The sequence below is a fragment of the Narcine bancroftii genome, chromosome 7, assembly GCF_036971445.1.
Source record: "Narcine bancroftii isolate sNarBan1 chromosome 7, sNarBan1.hap1, whole genome shotgun sequence".
In the NCBI taxonomy this organism is placed as follows: domain Eukaryota; kingdom Metazoa; phylum Chordata; class Chondrichthyes; order Torpediniformes; family Narcinidae; genus Narcine; species Narcine bancroftii.
The window spans coordinates 65,094,330-65,107,984 of record NC_091475.1 but is presented as its reverse complement, the minus strand read 5'-3'; the positions used below and the strand labels follow the sequence as shown (position 1 = coordinate 65,107,984).

The following is a 13,655-nucleotide window of genomic DNA, read 5'->3' as shown; positions in this document are numbered from 1 at the left end:
ACCTGGCAGCCACCAGAATATGATCTCTGCATTCCGACTCTCTGCTTCCTGCCAATCAGCCAATGCCCTATTACATCTGTGGTTACCTGGTGGTGTGCACCTACATCTAAGAGGTACTGCTGAAGTAAATCTCCAGAAAAAATGGTGGGACTGCCGCAGCTACTGTGACCCCCAGGAGAGTAGGAGGCCGAGCCACTGGCCTAATTGTCTGGTCCTATTGCCTGTACAGAATTTAAACGGGGTGTTAAAGGATTTGACGGTGGTTTTAATTAAAACCCTGCAACGGTTAGTGGAGAAATTGTAGGAACTGTGGCAGAAATATTTAAAAAGTGCTTAGCCACGAATGTGGTGACGGAGGAGTGGAGGGTAGCTCAAGTTGTTCTGTTGTTTACAAAAGACTCAAAAGTAACCCAGGAAATTATAGGCCAGTGAGCCTGACGTCAGTAGTAGGTAAATTAATGGAAGGTGTCCTAAGAGATCAAATAAATAGCTATTTGGATAGGCAGAAACTAATTAGGGATGGTCAACATGGCTTTGTGCATAGTTGGTCATATTTAACTAATCTTTTAGAGATAATTGTGGAGGTTACCAGGAAAGATGATGAAGGAAAGGTTGTGGATGTTGCTCAATGGACTTTAGTTAGACCTTTGACAAGGTCTCAAATGGGAGGTTAGTCAGGAAGGTTCAGATGCTAAATATTCATGGTGAAGTAGTGAACTTGATTCGACAATGGCTGGACAGAAGTCTGAGAGTGGGAGTGGATGATTGCTTCTCAGACTGGGAGCCTGTGACTAGTGGTGTGCCTCAGGGATTGGTGCTGGGAACATTGTTGTTTGTCATCTATATCAATGATCTGGATAATAACGTGGTAAATTGGATCAGCGAGTTGGCAGATGACACTATGATTGGAGGCATTATGGACAGCGAAGAAGGATTTCAAAGCTTGTAGAGGGATCTGGACCAACTGGAAAAATGACTGAAAAATGGCAGATGGAGTTTAATGCAGACAAGTGTGAGGTGTTGCATTTTGGAAGGACAAACCAAGAATGGGCATACACAGTGAATGGTAGGGTACTGAGAAGTGCAGTAGAACGTAAGGATCTAAGGTACATTATTCACTGAAAGTGGCGTCACAATTAGATCGAGTTGTAAAGAGAGCTTTTGGCATATTGGCCTTCATAAATCAAAGTACTGAGTACAGGAGGTGGGATGCTAAGGTAAAGATGCTTAAGATATTGGTGAGGGCAAATTATGTGCAGTTTTGGTCATATAACAACAGGAAAGATATCAATAAGTGCAGAGAAGATTTACTAGGATGTTTGCTGGACTTTAGGAACTCAGTTACGGGAAAGATTAAACTTTATTGGCTGGAGCATAGAAGAATGAAGAGAGATTTGATAGAGGTATTTAAAAGTATGAGGGGGATAGACAGAGTAAATGTAGATGAGCTTTCTCCACTGACGGGAGGTGAGATACAAACCAGAGGACATTGGTTAAGGGTGAAAGGAAAAAATTCAGGAGGAACATGAGGGGGAAATTCTTCACACAGAGAGTGGTGTGAGTGTGGAATGAGCTACCAGCTGAAATGGCGAATGTGGGCTCAATTTTAGCATTTAAGAAGAATTTGGAGAGCTACATGGATGGGAGAGGTATGGAAGGCTATGGACTGGATGCAGGTCAGTGGGACTAGGGAAAAAATTGTTCAGCTCAGACTAGAAGGGCTGAATGGGCCAGATTCAGTGATGTAATGTTCTCTGGTTCTCTGGTCCTAATTTGGGGTCTGTGCCCAAGATGGCCATGACTAGAAGGCCCGAACGGGTTGGTTTCTGTGCTGTAATGTTCTTTGGTTCTAATTTGGGGTCTGTGCCCAAGATAGCCATGAATAGAAGGGCCGAATGGGTCTGTTTCTGTGCTGTAATGTTCTCTGGTTTTACTTTGGGGTCTGTGCCCAAGATGGCCATGACTAGAAAGGCCAAATGCTTCTGTTTCTGTGCTGTAATGTTCTCTGGTCCTAACTTGGGGTCTGTGCCCAAGATGGCCATGAGTAGAATGGCCAAACTGTTCTGTTTCTGTGCTGTAATGTTCTCTGGTTCTAATTTGGGGTCTGTGTCCAAGATGGCCATGAGTAGAAGGGCCGAATGGGTCAGTTTCTGTGCTGTAATGTTCTCTGGATCTAATTTGGGGTCTGTGCCCATGATGACCATGACTAGAAGGGCCGAACGGGTCTGTTTCTGTGCTGTAATGTTCTCTGGTTCTAATTTGGGGTCTGTGCCCAAGATGGCCATGACTAGAAGGCCCAAACGGGTCTGTTTCTGTGCTGTAATGTTCTCTGGTTCTAATTTGGGATCTGTGCCCAAGATGGCAATGAGTAGAAGGGCCGAACGGGTTAGTTTCTGTGGTGTAATGTTCTCTGGTTCTAATTTGGGGTCTTTACCCAAGATGGCCATAACCGAACAGGTTGGTTTCTGTGCTGTAATATTCTCTGGTTCTAATTTAGGGACTGTGCCCAAGATGGCCATGCCTGTGCTCAGCAGCAGCCATGAATTCATGAAAGGTTGCAGACTCCTGGGGACCAGCAGACCAACACAGGGCACCAAAAACAGGAAGGACACCCTCCGTTCAGGAGAAGCAGAGGAGATTACCTCATACGTTGGCGACCACTACTGTGAACCAGCGAGAGGCTCAGCAGTTTTGCAAGCAGTCAGCTACAGAACCAGGACTTGTGAGGACTCTGAGGGCAAAAAGGGACTCGGTCATTGAAGGCTACCTGAATGAGTTGGTCCTTTGGAAATGGAGCTAAGGTTGCAGGTGGATTGAACAGGGATCTGAGTGGTTGTGGAGGCTGCGGGAGCTCTGGAGGCGAATCCACGGACACTCAGTGTCTCTGAAGGGATTTGTTTGTTTCTCTTTCTCTCTTCTGCAAGGGGGGCTGGATAATACTAATGGAGACTCTCTCTACTTTATGGCAGGCAGAAAGAAATAACATTTCTATATTAGTGCATGACAACAAAGAAATATTAAATCTTGAATTTCAGATATGAACTGCATATTGGTCTAAAGAATTGTCAATCTACAGTGAGATTGGGGTATGTTAAGATCCTTTTCAAACTACTTGGAGTGAGACAGATCCCAGTGCCTAAATGATTAATTTAAAATGAAAGAGGTGTTCCCTGTTCACTCCAGCAGTGCTGTCTGATCCAACTGAACTTGCTATAGTCAAAAATACAATGCTGGAGAGAGGGCAGACGGAGAGAGGCAGAGGGGTAGAGGGAGAGGGAGCAGAGAGGAGGCCAGGGTGAAGGGGCAGAGGGCAAAGGGTTACAGAAGGAGAGGGGTATAGAGAGAATGGGGCAGAGGGAGAGGGAACAGAGGGAGGAAGAGGGCAGAGGGGAGGAAGTGGAACAGGTGCATTATATGAAGAAACGGCCACAGATATGGTGCTGAGGTTAAGGACTGAGGTCCTGCAGCGAAGGGAAAAGGGCTGAATGGCATGATCCTGCTTCCAGTTATCCCATTCTTTAGAAGTGAGAAAGGGAGCTTGGACATCATGTGTGTGCTGAGTGGGGAGAACAAGAGAACGCTTCTGGGTTGGGGGGAGTGGGATGTGGGATTGTGTGGGCCAAGGGAGCACATGCTAATGGAGAAATGTGAGGTGGAGAGGGAGTCAGAGGACGAGGGAGAATAGCATGGAAAACTGGAGCTTCTTTGATGATGGGGAGTATAAGTAGGATGGGACAGAGTGATTTCAGTTCAAAGTGATGGCCACGGACTTGACCATTCCAGAGTTGGAACAGTAAAAAAGAGAAATCTCGTTAGAAAATTGCTGTTGGATTCACTTAATTGAGGCCCAAGCAATGTTAGATTGTGGAGGGCACAGGGCCCACCAGGCCAAAGGTGCTGTATGAAGGAGAATTTATAGGTCAATAAATATGTGAAGTTATGGGTGCAGCAATGAGTTCCAAATCAAGAGGAATATTCATCTGGGGATTCCAGAAGGAGAGCAGAGTAATGTTGAACGTGACTGGGGAGATGGGTGTCATTATGTTGTGTCTGTTTGCCTGACCACAAGGTTACAATTCCCTATGAGAGTCAGGCCCTGGTCTTAAATCAACGGGTTACAGTGAAGCAACATGCACAACGCACCATACTGCATCTTGTTCCAGGCATGCCAATTAATTCCTTTTTTTCCACCATCTAATTATAGTAATCAGAAGTTTTTACCTGCAAATATAAACCAACTTATTATAAATTTCACACAGGTCTCACGAAAACAAGGAATGGTTTTGAAACATACCTCCCGGAACCTGGCTGAGGGAGATGGGTCTTTTCCATTGGTGGTTGATAAAGGCATTCAACAGTCTTGTCCATTCTGCACGCCTCTATGTTCAGGTACTTGAAAATGTGCACTTTACCCTTTATACAGAACTGAATAAAGATCGTTTATTTTCCTTTGAGAACATTGACAAAAATCACATTATTTGTTTCCAAATGCAATATCAGCACTGTGTTTCAAGGCACATTAAAAATTTACATTTATCTTTATTGGCAGAAACAGCACAGTAAAAGGCTTTCCAGCCTGAGCCCGCACGGACAAAATACACCCAATATTCTATTAACCCGTACATGGTACACGGGAGGAAACCAGAGCACCTAGAAGAAACCCATGCACACACAGGGGGAACGTACAACAGCAGATTCGAATCGGGGTCACTGGCGCTTTGATAGTGTTGAACTAACTGTGTCACCCGAAAATGGTGTAAAAATTTAACTTTATTCAAATATTAGAACCTACTGAGAGCCAGACCCTAGACATTTTAGTACAGTGGTCCAAAAAACAATACAAGGAGCAGATACAATGCACGAAAAGCCATCTCCCAGGTGAAGTGGAGGTTCTGAATGAGAATAGAAATAACAAAGAATACCTGACAGTTGTGCCAGGGCCTAAATAACATAATCTGCTCCAGCAAAGCTTCATTTGCAGATGAACTGAATGCCTTCTACACCCAATTTGATGTCCAGTAGAAGGAAGAACCGCTCCATATCCTCTCGCCTCATCATGATCCTTTACTGCCAGTATCCGAGGCTGCCTTCAGGAGAGTGAATCCAAGGAAGCCATCTGGTCCGGATGAAGTACCCGCTGAGTACTGAAAACTTGTGCTGACCAACTTGCCAATGTATTTACAGATATCTTGAACATCTCACTCCAGCAGGGCATGGTACTCATCTGTTTTAAACAGGCCTCAATCACACCAGAGCCCACGAAGAGTGAGTAACTTACCTAAATGAAGATCGACCAGTGGCACTGATATCCACAGTGACGAAGTGTTTTGAGAGGCTGGTGATGAAGCAGCAACATTGATCCATTTCAATGTACCTACCACAGCAACAGGTTGACAGCAGATGCCATCTCACCAGGTCTACACAAAACCCTGGAACCCCAGGTCAGCAAAGACGCATACATAAGGATGCTCCTAGAGAATATAGAACACTACAGCGCAGTACAGGCCCTTCGGCCCTCAATGTTGTGCTGACCCATATATTCTGACAAAAAAAACACTAAATCCACCCTAACATACTTTTCTTTCATCCATGTGTCTGTCTAAGAGTCTCTTAAATGTCCCTACTGTTTCAGCCTCCATCACCATCCCCGAAAAGGCATTCCAGGCTCCCACAACTCTCTGTGTAAAATACTTAATCCTGATGTCTCCCCTAAACTTAACTCCCTTCATTGTGTACAGATGTCCTCTGATGTTTTCAACTCCCACCCTGGGAAACAGGCACTGACTGTCCAATCTAATCTTGTAGGCCTCTATCAAATCTCCTCTCATTTTTTTTGCACCAAAGAGAAAAGTCCCAGCTCTGCTAACCTTGCCTCATAAGACTTATTTTCCAATCTAGGCAACATCCTGGTAAATCTCTTTTGCACCCTCTTCCATGGCTTCCACATCCTTCCTATAATGAGATGACTGGAGCTAAACACAATATTCTAAGTGTGATCTCACCAGAGATTTGTAGAGTTGCAACATGACCTCTCTACTCTTGAATTCAATCCCCTTATTAATAAAGCCCAGTATCTCACAGGCCTACTTAACTATCCTCTCAACTTGCACAGCAACCTTGAGAGATATATGGATTTGGACCACAACGTCCCTCTGTTCTTTCACACTGTTAAGAAACTGACACTAACCCTTTACTCAGCCTTCTGATTTATCCTTTCAAAATGCATCACCTGACAGTTATCCAGATTGAAATCCATCCGCCACTTTTCAGCCCAACTCTGCATCCTATCTATATCCTCTTGTAACCTTCGACAACCTTCAGCTCCATCCACAACTCCTCCAACCTTCGTGTCATCCGCAAACTTACTGATCCATCCTGCCACCTCTTCATCCAGGTCATTTATAAAAATCACAAAGAGCAGGGGTTCCACAACAGGCCCTTCCAGAACTCCACTGGTCACTGACCGCCAGGAAGAATAATTTCCTTCCACTCTCTGGTTTCTAAAAGCATCCCAATTCTCGATCCCTTGCTTCCTGAATTTCTGGATGAGTCTCTCAAATGCCTTGCTAAAATCCATGGAGACCACATCTACTGCCCCACCTTCATCAAATCTTTTGTTACCACCTAAAAAAACCTAAATTAGGCATGACCTTTCCCTCACAAAGCCATGCTGACTATCCTTGAGGAGACTATACAACTCCAAATGTTCATAAATCCTAGCCTTAAAAATACTTTCCAATAATTTGCACATCCCTGACATAAGACTCATAGTCTATAATTCCCAGGATTCTCCCTATTACCGTTTTACACAAGAGGATCACATTTGCCACTCTCCAATTCTCTGTGACCTCCCCTGAAGGGATGCAAATGTCACTGCTAACGCTCCAGCTATCTCTTTACTTCCTACCCATAGCAACCTGGGGTATATTGCGCCCATCCCCGGGTCTTATCAATCATAATGTTTTAAGTAGATCCAACATTTCCTCCTTCCTAATCTCCTAACATCCAGCTTACAAGCTTGTTCTATTTTGACCTCACCTTGATCATGATTCTTATCTCTTGTGAATACTGATGGAAAGTATTTATTTGGGACTTCCCCAACCTCCTCTGCCTCCAGCACATGTTACCTCCTTTATCCTTAAGTGGCCCCACCTTCATTCTTGAAGAAAGTGTTCGGCATGGACAAGAAGGGCCAAATTGGCATGTTTCTATGCTGTAATTGTTATATGGTTATGTCATCCTTCTTTTCTTCATGAGTGCATAGAACACCTTGGGGTTCTCATTAAATCTACATGACAAGGTCTTCTCATGTCCCCTTTGAGCTCTCCTAAGTCCTTTCTTCAGTCCCTTCCTGGTTACCATATAATTCTCATGAGCCCTTCATATTTTTTGCTTCCTAACCGTAATGTATGCATCCTCTTCCACCAAGCTGCCTCATCTGTTTTATCAACCATGGTTCCCTTTTCCCTGTCTCAGTGCAACAAACCTGCCCAGAACCACACGCAAGTGGTCCCTAAACAGCCTCCACATTACTTTTGTGCTTTCTCCCAAGGACATCTGTTCCTAATTTACTCTCCCTAGTTCCTGTCTCATCCCATCGTAGAGTTGTGGTCACTATCACCGAAATGCACTGTCACTGAAAGGTCTGCCACCTGACCAGGTTCGTTACCGGGTACTAGATCCAGTATGGCCTCTCCTCCATATGGCTGGCCCACATACTGTGTCAGGAATCCTTCCACCTGACAAATTCTGCCCCATCTAACCCCCTTGCAGTCAGGAGCTGCTAGTCAAAATTAGGGAAGTTGAAGTCTCCCATGATAAAAGCCCTGTAATTTGTGTAACATTCCATAATCTGCTTACTAATCTGTTCCTCACTGATCCGACAGCTATTTGGGGCCTACAGACTACTCCCAATATAGTGATAGTTTTCTACCTGTTTCTGACTTCCACTCACAGTCCCTCTGTAGGTCCTCCCTTTCTGCACCTGTAATACTATCCTGGACCAGTAATGCTACTCCATCCCCTTTACCTCCCATCCTATTCCTTTTGAAACGCCTAAACCTCAACTTCAGTTTGGCATTCAACACCATCGTCCCCTCAAAACTGATCAGCAAACTCCAAGTCCTGGGACTCAACACACCACTGAGTAATTGGATCCTAGATTTCCTTACCTCCAGAACACAATTAGAGAGGATTGGTAAGAATATCTCCTCCACAATCTCCATCATTACTGGAGCAACTGTGCTCTTACCCCACTTCTCTACTCACTTTACATCTATGACTGTGTAGCTCAATACAACAATACAAATACAACATCTACAAATTCGCTGACGATACTATGGTAGTGGGTTGTATTAAAACAGCTAATTCCTTCATGTTAGCACTCGTAGCCTAGCCAATGCACTTACCTTGCTCTCCTACCATGGGTGCAATTATCATTCCCCTGACTTTTGGTACTATCATAGATTTTTTTTTCTGATAAAGAATGCCATGGAGAAAAATGCTAAGAAGAAGAAACAATCTGGGTGGAAGAGAGAGAAGATGAAAGAAGTTGCAAATCGAGAAAAAGAATTGTCAAAATGTCAAAGCTTGGACACCTACTTTTCATTCGGCAAGAACACCACGTCCTCTGTGCCAGTGTGGAACCCTTGAGCGACCTACCTTCAGCCCAGGATCATGAAATGGAGACAGTGCCCAGGCCATTGTGGTTGCACCTGAAGTTAAACCCATTAAAGATTTGCTAGTACCTACTGTGACAGAAAATATAGAGGTGTTTGGGAGATAAATTGGGAAAGGTTTGTTAGAGCAGGTCACACACAAACACTTTAAAAAACAGAATTATTGCAGGAGCTTTTGCAAGAGTGCTCAGACTCATATAACCATATAACTGTTTACAGCATGGAAACAGGCCATGTCAGCCCTTCAAGTCCATGCCGGTTCACTTGAACAATGCAACAGATTCACTTCTTCCTGTAAAGTGGAAAATCTTAATGAAGTTAATTGATGGACTGTTGTTTGCAAAAAGCAAGAATGTAGCACAGGCAGTAGCAGCTTTGTCTGGAAAACAGAATTTGCTGTCTGGAGGGTCATGTGATCTTTGCAGGCAGCAAGCAGATAAAAAAGCAGGCCTTGCTCTCAGAGAGGGAGGGAGGGAATGTGAGAGAGAGTGAGAGAGAGAGAGAGAGAGAGAGAGAGAGAGAGAGAGAGAGAGAGAGAGAGAGAGAGACACACAAGCTGCTTTCAGGTGGAATCACCTGGAGAATGCAGCTCCGGGGCGGCTACGGGTGTCTGCGAAGGGATGATCAGGTGGCAATGCTGAAGGCAGTGTTCTGCCAACTGAAAGGTCTGAAGTGGGGAGAGGCGCTGTGGAGCAAACGCCGGCTCCTGAATTGGGGCAGGGGCAGCTGTATGACAGCTCGCCTCTCCGCTGCCAACAGCCCCCTCCTTGCTGCCTGACAGCCCCCGCCGTGGGATGTCAGGACTGGGGCGGCTGGCGCGGGACATCAGCGCTGCGCCAGGGACCATCAGGCAGCGGGAACTGCTAAGTATCTGAAAGATGTGAGCGGCTTTGCCTGGTGCTGCTTTCAGGTGCAACGGGGGATTCTCTGAGCGGGAGAATATACCTACCCGAGGAGGGTTAGTTAAATGCTCCTCCTGGCCAGGTTATCCACTTTCATGTGGCCACCTGACAGCTGCATTGGAGTAGAATAGGTGGGTTAACAGTCGGGTATTCTGGCCACCTGAAAGCGGCTACAGTAATCGGTTCCAGAGGGATAAGCTGGCAAGCTTTGGAAGTCGGCTTGGTCAGAGAAGAGGAGTGGCTGTCCGGTGTTTCCCTTGGAATAGGAGAAACAGAAAGGAACTCTGTGGTGATCCAAAACAAGAAAAACTCTCTCCGAAAACCAATAAGAACCCTCCTGAGTGGTAACCACTTACCTGTTAAGCACTAAAGCTTGGTGAATTTTAATGTTAACATCTGTGCTCAGTACAAGAATTGCCTGCAACCAATGAGATTGGACTGTGAACCAAAGAATTTTGTTGAACTTACACACACATTACACACACGTGCACTTAGAATTAGAAGGGGGTTAAGTAGGTTAAGTGAGTGAATAGAGATAAGTTAAAGTTTGATTCTATTTTCATGTTTAAGTATCCCGTGGTGCATATCTATTGCTGCTGGGGTTTGGGGTCCTCTGGACTCGTAACACTACTTTTGGTCTCAGGGCTGGTGACACCTCCATGGCTGCTCTGGCTGCACAGGTGGTGGAAGTGGAGCCCTTAGAAGATGTGACCACTTCAGCAGACTATCATCCAAAGGGCAAAGATGATGCAGTAAGACCACGTGCGATCATTAACACACACACAGAATACCCAACAGATCCACACCTGTAATACCTGATCTAGTATATGCCCTTCTTGAGTCAGGCCTTGTCAGCCAGGTCTTGAAGATAATTTTGACATTTTTCCAAAAGATGAAACTGGGCATCATTTTAGTGCAACTTGGTACAAGACACAAGTTAAAAGTGGTTGTGAAGTGGATGGGCACTGGCTGGTTTACTCATCAAAAGCAAACACTGCTTTGTTTTGCTTGTGGCTTTTTGCAAATTGGTCGGGTGGTTATAGTGAGATCTAAAAACTGGTTGCGATTTTTGTTAAAGGTACACACAAAATTGAAAAACATGAAAAAAGTGAGTCACCAAAAAGCAAAAAGGAAAGAGATGGAGAAAATAGGATGATTCTAACCTGTGTTAGATGTGGTTCTCTATTTGGGAAGGAAAACAGAGATTGGCATTCTGTGGTCATCGTGAGTATCAAGGTTTAGGTTCCCCAAGTACAAATGAAGGCAATTTTTAAAAATTTATTAAGGTGCTTGCCAAAAATGATACATTACTGGAGCAACATTTATTATTGAGTGATTGAAATGCAACATATCTCAGCCCTGAAACACAAAATGATCTGATACAGTCCTTATCAGCCCACGTTCTATCAAAGATAATAGCTGAAATCAAGGAGGTTGCAATAATTGCAGAATTGATCAATTTTCTTTATTCTTCCTGTATGTACCAGTAACGGATAGTATCGGGGCTATCAAAAGGGTGGACACTGCAGAGGGAGTGTTCACTGAGTCAGTGTGGGTGGAAGTCAGAAATAGGAAGGGAGCTATCACTGTTCTGGGGGTGGTCTATATGCCCCCAAATAGCCCTCAGGACACTGAGGAGCAGATAAGCAGGTATATTTTGGAATAGTGTGGGAAATACAGAATGGTAGTTATGGGTGATTTCAACTTCCCCAATATTGACTGGCACCTACTGGCAAGAGGGATAGATGGGGTTGAATTTGTCAGGAGTGTTCAAGAAGGATTCCTGACACAGTCTGTGGACCAGCCAACAAGAGGAAAGGGCATACTGGATCTGGTACTGGGGAATGAACCTGGTCAGGTAGCAGAGCATTTTGATGAGAGCTTCAACAGAACTATGGAAAAAGGTAAAAACATTCAAACTAGAAAAGTGCTTTACTGGGGAAGGGCTAATTATGAAGGGATGAGGCAGGAACTAGCTGTGAGTAATGGCACGTTGGTTTGCTGGGCCTCCTGGCAGAGGCATGGGACTCTCATTGTGCTTAATTTAAACCGGCCAGTCCCATGGAGCCTGAGACATGAGGTGTATAAAACAAGCATGTAAAGCCCAAATAAACCGTCTTGTGTTGACTGACCCAGTGTATGTGTATTGCTATAGTAGCTCTACTGAAGTAGTTGCTATAATGAGTGACTCCGACTGCAAGATTCAACCAAAGCATGAATCTACAGTTGTCATGGACATAACTACAGTTCTTCAGCTGTGGTTAAACTGACACAGTTCTCTAGCTGTGGTAAAAGTGACACAGTTCTCCAGCTGTATCCAGACACAATGCACGAGCTTTGGTCAATCAGACCTATTCCTCAGCTGTGGTCAAACTGACACAGTTCTCCTGCTGTGTACAAACTGACACAGTTCTCCAGCTGTGGTCAAACTGACACAGTTCTCCTGCTGTATCCAGATACAATGCACCAGCTTTGGTCAATCAGACCTATTCCTCAGCTGTGGTCAAACTGACACAATTCTCCAACTGTGTATAAACTGACACAGTTCTCCAGCTGTGGTCAAACTGACACAGTTCTCCTGCTGTATCCAGACACAATGCACCAGCTTTGGTCAATCAGACCTATTCCTCAGCTGTGGCAAACTGACACAGTTCTCCAGCTGTGGTCAAACTGAAACAGTTCTCCAGCTGTGGTCCAACTGACACAGTTCTCCATCTGTGGCCAAACTGACACAGTTCTCCAGCTGTGGTCAAACTGAAACAGTTCTCCAGCTGTGGTGCAACTGACACAGTTCTCCAGCTGTGCACAAACAGACACAGTTTCCAGCTGTGGTCAAACAGACAGTTCTCCAGCTGTGTTCAAACAGAGATAGTTCTCCAGCAGTGTTCAAACTGACACAGTTCTCTAGCTGTGGTCCAATTGACACAGTTCTCCAGCTGTGGTCAGACAGTTTTCCAGCTGTGGTCGAACAGAGACAATTCTCCAGCTGTGGTCAAACACAGTTCTCCAGCTGTGGTCAAACAGACACAGTTCTCCAGCTGTGGTCAAGAAGACAATACTACGGCTATAGGCAAATATAGTACACCAGCCAAGGCCAAAATAGAAACCTATGCTCATTTATCCCATTCAGACTAAAGAAGCATGTCAATTCATGCAACAATGTTAAGGGATTCACCTACTTTTGCACCAATTATCTTCTGTGTTAGTTCAACCTCATGATTTCTTACTGGTTATAAATTTATTTTTTGCTAAATCCTAAGTTTACTCCATTGATTAAAATTATGACCAAGTTGATAGGTTATTCAACATGAAAATGACTCAGAGCTTTCCCTGGATGCTGACCATGGCAGCATCCAGCCATGGGGCATGGCTACTCGAGTCAAGGAACCCATGCAGGCTGTGGGCTGCTTCCAACTGTGCTCAAAGGACTCACACCAGGCTGTGAACTGCTGGAGACTGGCTCAAGCCTGGCTGAATGGGTACCAGGTATCGGTGACTCTGGGAGGACTCTGTTTTGCTTCCTTTTCTCTGACTGTAAGTTGCCTGGCAGCTTCTGCTGATGGCAAATCTAAAGCAAGTTTCTTGTAATATTACACATTACATGACAATAAAAGAATCTTAAATCTTGAATAAACTGAAGTCATAATGAACAAATCCAGGAGGGATTCCTGAAGCAGTATGCAGATAATCCCAGTTAAGGTGCCATGCTCGATTTTGTACTGGGAAATGAGCCTGGCAAGGTGATTGGACTTTTAGTGGGGGAAAATTTTCAGAGTGGTGATCACAATTCCTTTTCCTTCTATATAGCTATAAATAATGATAAACCCTGACTTTGTGGGTAAGTACTAAATTGGGCTACAGGGTTAGCGTAGAATATTAAAGCACCAGCAACCCACTGCTCTCTGTATGTTCTCCACATGACCTGGATGTGTTTTCTCTGGGTGTTCTGGTTTTCTCCCACCTTCCAAAATGACCAGGACTGGTAGGTTAATTGAGTGTAATTGGATAGCAGGGTTTCATGGGCCACAATCAACTTCTAACATGCTAAAGCAAATGTTAAAAAATCAAATTGTTT

The 13,655-nt window shown here is 44.6% G+C and overlaps 1 protein-coding gene across 13 annotated transcripts in view; it reads right to left on the bottom strand.

Moving 5' to 3' along the window:
- lrch1 (leucine-rich repeats and calponin homology (CH) domain containing 1) overlaps nucleotides 1-13,655 on the bottom strand; it is a 415,951-nt gene that overhangs the window by 161,324 nt on the left and 240,972 nt on the right. For all 13 annotated transcript variants that reach the window (XR_011341921.1, XR_011341922.1, XR_011341923.1 and 10 more), the window contains one exon: nucleotides 4,295-4,425. Coding sequence is in view for 9 of the 13 variants with exons in the window: in XM_069890277.1 (XP_069746378.1) it covers nucleotides 4,295-4,425 (131 nt within the window). In the remaining 4 variants the exon portion in view is untranslated. The remainder of the gene's footprint in view (nucleotides 1-4,294; nucleotides 4,426-13,655) is intronic.